Source organism: Lottia gigantea, assembly GCF_000327385.1.
Source record: "Lottia gigantea unplaced genomic scaffold LOTGIsca_9, whole genome shotgun sequence".
Taxonomy (NCBI): Eukaryota; Metazoa; Mollusca; class Gastropoda; family Lottiidae; genus Lottia; species Lottia gigantea.
The window spans coordinates 2,185,516-2,195,787 of NW_008710950.1; the positions used below are offsets into that span (position 1 = coordinate 2,185,516).

General features: G+C 32.0%; 4 protein-coding genes across 4 annotated transcripts in view; all 4 read left to right on the top strand.

Annotated features, from left to right (window-relative positions):
• LOTGIDRAFT_155741 (hypothetical protein) overlaps nucleotides 1-354 on the top strand; it is a gene marked incomplete at both ends in the record, with an annotated part of 19,876 nt that extends 19,522 nt beyond the window's left edge. The window contains one exon of the mRNA XM_009068270.1: nucleotides 202-354. Coding sequence (XP_009066518.1) covers nucleotides 202-354 — 153 coding nt within the window. The remainder of the gene's footprint in view (nucleotides 1-201) is intronic.
• A 2,597-nt stretch (nucleotides 355-2,951) lies between these two features.
• On the top strand, nucleotides 2,952-3,551 carry LOTGIDRAFT_155742 (hypothetical protein; the record flags this gene model as incomplete). The annotated part of the gene is made up of 1 exon (XM_009068271.1): nucleotides 2,952-3,551. One exon carries the CDS (start codon nucleotides 2,952-2,954, stop codon nucleotides 3,549-3,551), a length of 600 nt encoding a protein of 199 aa, XP_009066519.1.
• A 1,401-nt stretch (nucleotides 3,552-4,952) lies between these two features.
• Nucleotides 4,953-5,773, top strand: LOTGIDRAFT_155743 (hypothetical protein; the record flags this gene model as incomplete). Its single annotated transcript, XM_009068272.1, has 3 exons — nucleotides 4,953-4,985; nucleotides 5,311-5,457; nucleotides 5,621-5,773. 3 exons carry the CDS (start codon nucleotides 4,953-4,955, stop codon nucleotides 5,771-5,773), a joined length of 333 nt encoding a protein of 110 aa, XP_009066520.1.
• Nucleotides 5,774-6,294: 521 nt separating this feature from the next.
• Nucleotides 6,295-6,924, top strand: LOTGIDRAFT_155744 (hypothetical protein; the record flags this gene model as incomplete). The annotated part of the gene is made up of 1 exon (XM_009068273.1): nucleotides 6,295-6,924. One exon carries the CDS (start codon nucleotides 6,295-6,297, stop codon nucleotides 6,922-6,924), a length of 630 nt encoding a protein of 209 aa, XP_009066521.1.
• Nucleotides 6,925-10,272: the final 3,348 nt, after the last annotated feature.

A 10,272-nucleotide genomic window follows, 5' to 3' on the forward strand; every position in this document is an offset into this window, starting at 1 on the left:
AGGGGAGAAATGAAAAAAGTAATGGCACAACATATTAAGGTATTTAAAATGAAATAATTCCTGTTAATATTCCAATCTCTTTCTTTTCAAATATTGCACCCTTTACTGATTTAGTTATCGCGATTTGAGTGACATTTCAGATAATGAATTGAGATATTTTTTATATAAATAGATTATAAATCATTACTTTGTATTTTCCAGATCGGTGATCTTGTTTATGTTATGAGGGATGGTGAAACGGCAACTGAAGCAGTGTTAGATACTAAAACTGTATACAAGGCCATAGAGGGTGAATCCCAGATTTTGGATGGTGTTATAATCGTCAACAATGTTCTAGTGAGCTACAAAAACTAATAAGTTATAAAATACATTCTTTCTGAACGAAGGACAATTTAAGCAGTGTATAACTGTTTTAATAGTAGTAAATTATGTATATTATTATGTATTGTACAATGAAAATAAAGAAAACAATAAATGTTTGTAGTATTTTAATTAATCACATTGGTTTAATTAATCACATTGGCAAACTAGTTTATATTGGATTGTGATCCGTTAATTGGTCATAATATGGGATCTAAAGGGGGCGTTGTAGTTTGGAATTGTGCACATCAAGATTTCCCTGGTAATAACATTTTTATTTAAATAAAAATTTTAGCTTCTTCGGGGGTTGTTCAACTCTAAATACCCTCATCCAGTACATACCATATATCTTCACCCCACATCTATTGTTCTGTGCACATTTTGCATGTTCATTTAGATAGAAGATTTAGTTATTTGAGTTTTTCTGCGCAATAGTAGCCTCAGTTTACAAATGACCAAACTTTGCATGATGATTAAGATTTGATATTGTACGAGTTTCGAGTGGTTTTTGTTCAAACTGTTTTATAGAAAATTGAATTTCACGAAAGTGATAAACAGAGTGATTTTGATTTAAATTTTGAATGAATTCAAATTTGAAGACGGGTTTCTGATTATTGCCCCTGACTAAAGTGTAAAACGTGAATATGAAAGCATAAGTATATACAAATTTTTAACATTACCATGACTTAACATTTCAACTCATGAAACCTGTAGTACTTCCAGGAATGCATCATTTACACTGGTATTTCCTATAGGTTTCCAATAAAGTCATGTATATCTATACGATCAGGAATCAGGAGATGTCTAATCACGATTTTCAAAATTCTGCAAGGGATCTTTCTATATTTGTTGGTATTTTCAAACTAACTATAGATATAATTCATAAGATAATTAATAATAAGTAAAAGTTAAATTGGAATTTCCAAAATATTGTTGGCTGATCACATACGTTTTATTGTAACACCTTATATAATAATATTCTTTTTATTTAATGCTAACAGATCGAATCGCGTAACAGTAAAAGAAAATCTGTAACATGGAATTTACCACTTACTTCACCTGAAACGTCATTATTTTGTTTGTCCTGTCCTATAGACTAATAAATTCGTTTATAAAAATGATGTATATGCCTACAACGATATTACCCTGGTAATTAAACTTTTGGTTTTTATTTCTATGTCACTCATATATTGTCCAAAATTTCAGGGAAGCTTTTTTTACCTACAACTCACATTGAATTGAATTTCCCTTCTACCTATAACTTTGTTTTTTTTTTTTGCTATATCACTCATTATTGTACAAAATATACGCTGTGAATAGCCAGTAAAGATGTCATAATATGACAAGATCCGATTAAAATTAGAACCAGGATTGTTTCCGGTAGAGATATTTCCGTCAAATCTGTATAAAAAATTTAATAAAAAAACATGGAGGAATGTTCGACATTGTAAATTTTTTAAGCATATACAGTCAAATAACCTAATTTCGTGCTAACCTATTTACGTGCATTTCCGGAAATGATTAATAATTTACATGTGCGACCTCGCGTGACCTCCGCATTTGCTTGTTTTGATAAACATGGGTTATCTCTACAATATCAGCTAGTAGAATGAATCCAATAGTTTCAAGCAAGGTAAAATGTATTAATGTAAACTTTGACAAATACAAAATGGCTGATTTCAGTTATTACCAAACGTCACCAGCAGAAATTTTCTATGGAACACAAAATGGGCCCTATTCTTATGTTGTTTCAATGACTTTTAGCAATAAATCACGCTACGTATCTTATTTTGTCAGTCACTATTCCTTTTAAAATCATAGTTCTTTGAAGAAATTGTCACTAGTTATAGTGAATTGATATTAAAGATAAATACTAAGAGAAATTAATTATACCACCCGGTATCCATACAACGTGTTTTTCTCGACTTATTTAGAGATCAAACATTGTACACGAAAATAGGTGACGCATTTTGCCGCCGTTGTCGAGTTGGTTGCTCATGAAATATGGGTCAAAGTGAAGGATTCATAAAGAAAATCGAAACAAACCAATTTTAATTATTTTGTAGAATATCTGAGGAAAAATCTAAGCCATAAAAAAAAATTTCGTTTTTTTAACTTCGACGAAATTCGGTGTTGAATCCTTATATGCACGAAAATAGGTTACACCACTGTAATTATTAAATTAATAAATTCAATACACAAATGGACAGTGGGAAAACAGTGAAACGGATAATTAGTCCTCCACTTTTAAGTCAATTAACATCAAAGGCGGTACAGTTACTATCAATATAAATATTAAAAATTATTTACTTAACATCTATTTACCCATCATTATCATAATATTATCTTATTATTCTCTTATTACAAAAATTTTAACCGTTATAAACAACATAATCATACAGGCGAATTATAAGCGCCATTATAAACTTTACCAATTTCATTGACTATCAATTCATGTTTTTAACAGTTTTCAAAATTCCCGCCAAAGATCGTTCGAAAACGATTTCTGCCAAACTGTCAATATGCATGTCAGATAAATAGATGAACTAAAATCTTACATAATTCACTTCAACATAAGCTAATACATCAACATGGATACAACAAGGTCACTTGCTATTTATTTTCAAATGGCGACTGGAAACGGACATATAGGAAAAGAAAAATGTACTAGCAAGGCTATGGAACGTCGTAATGCAAGAGAACGAAATCGGATAAGTCACATGAAAACACAATTTAAAAAGTTACAGACTAAACTACCAGAAGATTGGCAAACTAACAAAATGAGTAAACTTGATGTTTTGAAAAAGACTATTCGATATATTCGTCAACTTGAAGATGTGTTATCTGGAAAGCAGCAATTTGATGTCGATTTTTGGGCTATGTGTAACCCAATGATTCAAAATAAGAACGATTTCAGTGGCAGTTCGCAGACAATAAGAACAGTTAAATATCAGTCAGCACAACTTAACAAAGCAAATTGCAATCGTCCTAAACGTGAAGATAAATCGTCAGATTCGGGTCAAGATGAAACAGAAGATATCATGCATTCATCGGACAATGTAAAAAATTGTGTATATTCAGAAAACAGTCAGTATATGTCTTGTGGATCTATAACAACTTCTCAATGGACTGATAAAAATACTAAACAAAATGACATACAACATGATTTGGATAACATCTGGATAAGTTGAAATCAAAGAATAATTCAGAGCTGCTATAAGATCACGGACAGGGAAGAATGAAATCATCGCAAACTCTATTATTATATTATAAAATGCTGTTTGTCATAAAAAGTTGTTTGTTAATACTATAATTAATAATATAGTTCATTTTGTCCATATTTACTGAGTGTTACGTGTGCCAGATTTGGCTATTGAAAACGGACGTAGTCATGAAGTTTCCAATGTGGAAATTTGGCATCTTTTTTCGTATCGAAAATTTTCAATTTATTCCAAGGCCTAAAATATATTTTATTTTGGATTATTCCATTTTCTTATAATGTGTGTATACAACAAAAACTACACTGATAGTAATTGTGGTTCTGGAATTCTCCTAAATTAAATTGAAATTCACGATGCAGAATGAGTGTGGAGCAACTATTAATACTTCACGAAGGTTTCGTATCTTGGTCTAGAAACTGTTTTACCTGATCAAAACTAGCTTACCGGGCAATGTAACATACGTCTACTGGCAGAAATGATAAAAGCTAAAAGAGAATGAGTAGGTACTTTTTAGTAAGAATTTCCGCCATCTGGTAAAGGGAGATAATATATATTTTTTGTTATTCTGGTGGTCAATTGGTTACGAATTCTCTTGAGGGAGCTGCGTCATTTCCAGTTAACTCTCTCTGGAATTCCTTGAACCGCAGTTGGAATGTTCCAAATAGAAGTCAAAAGTGTCCACGATACACATAAAGGACTAGAAAACCTCTTTACAAACCTTTAAAGAAAAACAATCATGAAACTTATAATCGTAAAAAAGAGTCAGGAAATCGTGTATTCACAATTTTCAAGGGGAAGTTTAACATATTATTAGGCTCATATCATTAGTATTATTTCAAGAGTACTGATATTTATTTTTTCATGATATCTAATTTCACATGGCCAATTTGTAGAAAAGGTCTTTATTTTAATCATTTTCATTAAAGATTTTAATATCATTATTATTACGCTTCTTTTATCTCCAACTTATTTTATATTTTCAATTTGTATTCATGTATTAAGATATATAGTATATAGACAAATAAAAAAAGTTGTGAGATATTTTAGTAATCATTAAAGTATATCACAGTCTATAAATATAACATATCACTATTATCAGTAGAAGACATAAGCTGTATCAATAATTTGAAAATGTGGAATTCCCTTTAATTTAGAGCTGATGTCACTTTTTGAAAATTTTTATCTGGAATTCCATCCAATAGGGGAGATGATGACTAGTCTGGAACGATCTATCTAAAATTAAAATTTTCGTAATAATGCTGAGTAATACAAATACCCATATTATGGTATAAAAGTAATGTTTTCGCAGAATTTTATCATAATTCAACACTTGCTAAGACTGTATATTATTGATATAAAATTACTTACATGATGTCTCATAGCCAGCGATCAGAGCGAGCCCGTGTGAGTATTATCCTTTTTTCTGCACCACGAAATGGTATTACGGTAAACATGTAAATTTAGCGACTGACTTTTTGTTCGTTGAAGAAAGACTTTTGTTTTTACTTCATACTTATACATACATGTATATAATTATCACACAGCGACGATTTTTCTGTTTTTTATTTGTCAAGTGAGCACAGGTTCATCGAAAATGAAAAATTAAGTCGTACGGAATACAAAATAAATATAAAATGGTTAAAGAATAAGAAAAGGCTAAACGTAGTAGCACATATTATTCTATCATCAGGATAGGATGGGTCTCAAGACAAACTAAAATATTTTTCAGTATGATGACAATGATGGTGAAGAATACGAAACTATAACATTTACTCAAATAGACCTTCCATCTACCAGACTACAGCTTAACCCACATCATTATCTCTACAGAGTCAAAAGGGGAGAAATGAAAAAAGTAATGGCACAACATATTAAGGTATTTAAAATGAAATAATTCCTGTTAATATTCCAATCTCTTTCTTTTCAAATATTGCACCCTTTACTGATTTAGTTATCGCGATTTGAGTGACCATTTCAGATAATGAATTGAGATATTTTTTATATAAATAGATTATAAATCATTACTTTGTATTTTCCAGATCGGTGATCTTGTTTATGTTATGAGGGATGGTGAAACGGCAACTGAAGCAGTGTTAGATACTAAAACTGTATACAAGGCCATAGAGGGTGAATCCCAGATTTTGGATGGTGTTATAATCGTCAACAATGTTCTAGTGAGCTACAAAAACTAATAAGTTATAAAATACATTCTTTCTGAACGAAGGACAATTTAAGCAGTGTATAACTGTTTTAATAGTAGTAAATTATGTATATTATTATGTATTGTACAATGAAAATAAAGAAAACAATAAATGTTTGTAGTATTTTAATTAATCACGTTGGTTTAATTAATCACATTGGCAAATTAGTTTATATTGGATTGCGATCCGTTAATTGGTCTTAATATGGGATCCAAAGGGGGCGTTGTAGTTTGGAATTGTGCACATCAAGATTTCCCAGGTAATAAAATATTTATTCACATAAAACATTTAGTTTCTTCAGGGGGTTGTTCAACTCTTAATACCTTAATTCTTGGATTTTGAAGTGAACGGACGTGGATATAGCTCTCAGTGAAACCCAATCAAGTGTGACGACATTATGCTCTTGTGTTAGCTCATAAAGAAACATTATATTGAAATTGTACTTTAAATAGTACAGGATGGATATATATATAGCACCTTGGAGAATGGCAATTGGATCTTATTCCCACAAGATGGCAGCCGGAGGGAAGACAAAGGTGGACACTATATCAACAGGTAGTCTGACTATTTCTACAATTTTGGTTATAGCTATATTATTGGTACTGTCAGGTGATGTAGAAGTAAATCCGGGCCCTTTAACAAGACAAAGCCAACTATCAAGCTCAGGCCAGCTAGTTTATCCCACATCTAATACAGAAGACAATCCCAGTGTCCCAGGTCTCGGGGAATTGACAGCGTTAATGCAATCTCTTAGAGCAGATATATCGACTTTAAGAAATGAAGTTTTAGATCTGAGAACGGAGATGAAAGAACTCAATATTAAAGATGAACTGGTCAAAATTAGGGAAGATATTCAGTGTCTAAAGGGTGCAGATAGAGATTTACAGACAGAGATAGATGACAAAGAAAATAGATTAAGACAAAACAATGTTATTTTCTATGAGGTGAACGAATCTCAAAATAATACGGAGGACTGTGAAGTAACAATAAGAGATCTACTGAAAACTGCTCTTAATATTAAAGATTCCGTTGACGACAAAATCATTGGTATTGAACGGGTGGGTGCATCGAATTGGAACGAGAAAAACAAATCCAACCAGACCCCGGCCCATACTAGTTTCTTTCACCAGATTAAAAGTTAAATAGCTAGTATTGAGTGAAAGAAGACAAGAATAAAAAAAAAAACGAATTTACAAATAAGTGCATCTCATGACCACACAGAAAGGATTCGAAAGATAAGAAAAGCCCTTGTTCCCCATATGAGAAAAGCCAAATCAGAAAATAAAAAATCATTCATACGATATGACAAATTATACATTGAAAATCAAAAATACAGTATCGACATACAATCAAATAATCTTTTAGTGTGTTCAAATAAATAGCAAATAAATAGGGAATTTTCCTCAAAACGGACAGTTTCAATCTTAGCATGGAATTGTCAGAGCTTCTTTAGACATACTGACAATAAAAACCTTCAATATATCTTATCTAAATATGACATTGCAGGACTAACGGAAACATGGGTATATAAAGAACAAAACGAGATAAATTCATTTTTGCTCTCGCATAAGACTTTTATTACATGTAGAACAAAACGCAAACATGGTGGAATTATCGTATTTGTTTCGAATCTAATCAAAAATGGTGTAAAACGAATATTTAAATAATCAAATGATATGGTTCTACTATTGCTCGATAAAAACTTTTTTGGGGGAAAAAAAATGTTATCCTCGTATTTACATATGTTTCACCAGAAGGATCAAACTATTATTTGGGAAATCCTACATCTACCTTGGATATTTTAGAAAATATCCTTAGTGTGGCACAAGCAGACTATCCAGACGCAAACTTAATTCTAGCTGGGGATTTTAACGCCAGAACTGGTACCATACCGGACTATGCTGTGAGCGATTCGGTCAACCATTTACCTCAGCTGGAAAATGTTTACAATGTCGACAAATTTGAACTACCCAGAAATAATCTAGACGCAATAGAAAACAATTTTGGAAGAAAACTTATCAACATGTGTAAATTATTTGGTGTACATATCTTAAATGGTAGGAAAAATGGCGATATAAATGGAAACTTCACTTGTACAGCTAACGGTGGACGTAGCGTAGTGGACTATATATAGCGGTTTCTTCAGACCTGTTCCCACACATTACAGATTTTAAAGTGGTCATATTGACGATTCCGACCACTTCAATATCGAATGTGATCTAAGAGTGAACATAATAAGTAATCAGAACTATGTACGGTGTCCAAATCTCGCAAATAGTTTTAAATATCAATGGAATAACGACTTTAAAGCCCATTACCTAAGTAAAATTTCGGACCCATACGCACAGGAAATATTAAGTGACCTATGTAGTGAAAAACCATGTGACTTTGATGAATCCATAGAAAAACTAAATATGGTACTGGGGCGGGCTGCAGAGCCAATGCTCAAAAACTCTTCACGCCGGAAGAAAGTGTTGCAACAGGAACCATGGTGGGACAAATCATGTCAAGATTCTAAAGAACTGAAATATCTACTTCTTAATAAACACGTCAAAACAAAAAGTGAATCGGACCTATGCTCCTATAAATTTCAAAAAAATAGTTTTAAACATCTGTGCCAGAAGAAAAAAGAAAATTATGGCGAACACTTACACAAAAAACTTCAAAGTAACTTAGGAAACCCAAAAGATTTCTGGTTAAATCTGAAATCAATGTTTAATAAACCAACATTGGATACACGTATACATCCAGACGACTGGGTAGCGCATTTCAGTGAACTTCTTAATATAGAAAATCCAAATACAGACAGTGAATTGTATAATGTTCTTTATCAACATGATGACTATATGTGTATCGATTGTAATGATAACTTGCCAGAAGATTTAGATGCCAATATTACTGGAAACGAGGTATCAAATGCCATTGCAGGCATAAAAATTAATAAGGCCCCGGGCTTAGATGGGATTTGCAATGAAATGTTTAAAACTGGCCACGTGACTTTAACTCCAGTGCTCTGTAAATTATTTAACGAAATATTGACTTCTGGTAATTTTCCCACGGACTTGGCAAAAGCTGTTATATGTCCAATTTTTAAAAGGGGCGATACATGTATTGCTAGTAATTTCCGGGGAATATCCTTGTGGCCATCTTTTAACAAAATCTTTATGAAAGTCTTAAATGAAATACTACGACTATGGTGTGAAAATAACAATATTATAAGTGAAAATCAGTCTGGTTTTCGAAATGGCTATTCCACCATAGATCATATTTTTACACTCCAAGGTTTTGTCAGCAAATATATTTCTAAGAAAGGTGGACGTTTATATTGTCTCTTCGTCGATTTCAAAATCGCCTTCGATGCCGTTCAACATGATCTCCTTTGGTCAGTTCTAATTAAGTCTGGAATCCATGGTAATTTTCTGAAGATTATACACAATATTAATTCGAAAAATAAATCATCTGTGCTAACCTCAGATGGTTTAACCGACTTCTTTGACTGTAAAACAGGAACTCGCCAAGGGTGCATGTTAAGTCCCCTTTTGTTTTCAATATTTATAAAGCAATATGTAAGTGAATTAGAATCACTAAATTGTAAGGGAGTATTCCTTTCAGAAAACTTCCCAAATACGTTTTCCTTACTGTTCGCCGATGATATCAGTAATAAAGCAGATACAGTATATAATTTGCAGCTCCAGCTAAATTGTTTAGACAACTTTTGTGCAAAATATAGCATGTCTATAAACACGACAAAAACAAAAATAATAGTAATTCGAAACGGTGGCCCTCTTCGTAATTACGAAAAGTGGAAATACAAAAATATAGAATTAGAAACTGTATCATATTACAAATATCTCGGTGTAGTTTTTCACCTGTATTAAGTTGGACGAAATCAAAAGAAATACAAATAACACAGACAGAAAAGGTTTTTAATATGATCAAGGCTATTTCAAGAAAATGTAATGGTATTTCTGTTGATACTGCATTTCAAATTTTTGATAAGATGTTAGTTCCTATACTTCTTTATGGATCAGAAATGTGGGGCCATACATTGAGCCCTAAAATCGAAAATGTCCAGATTAAATATTTTAAATATACTCTAAGAATCTCTAAATATGCTTGTAATATGGCGGTATTAGGAGAGATAGGGAGATATCTACTCTATGTTCAGTATTCCCTAAAATGTGTAAAATATTGGATTAGGCTAATACAAATGCCAGAACATAGACTACCAAAACAAACTTACGACATCTTGTTAAGTCTGGATAACGCCGGCAGAAAATCTTGGGTAAGCAACGTTAAAACTATGCTCTTTGAACATGGTTTTGGCTATGTTTGGATATCGCAAGATGTCGGAGACAAAATATATATTTATACATAATTTCAAACAACGAATTAAAGATTATAGCTATCAGGAATGGAACTGATCTATTGTAAATAATTCACGACTTCAAAATTATTGTAAATATAAGACCTTGTTAGATACAGAAAGA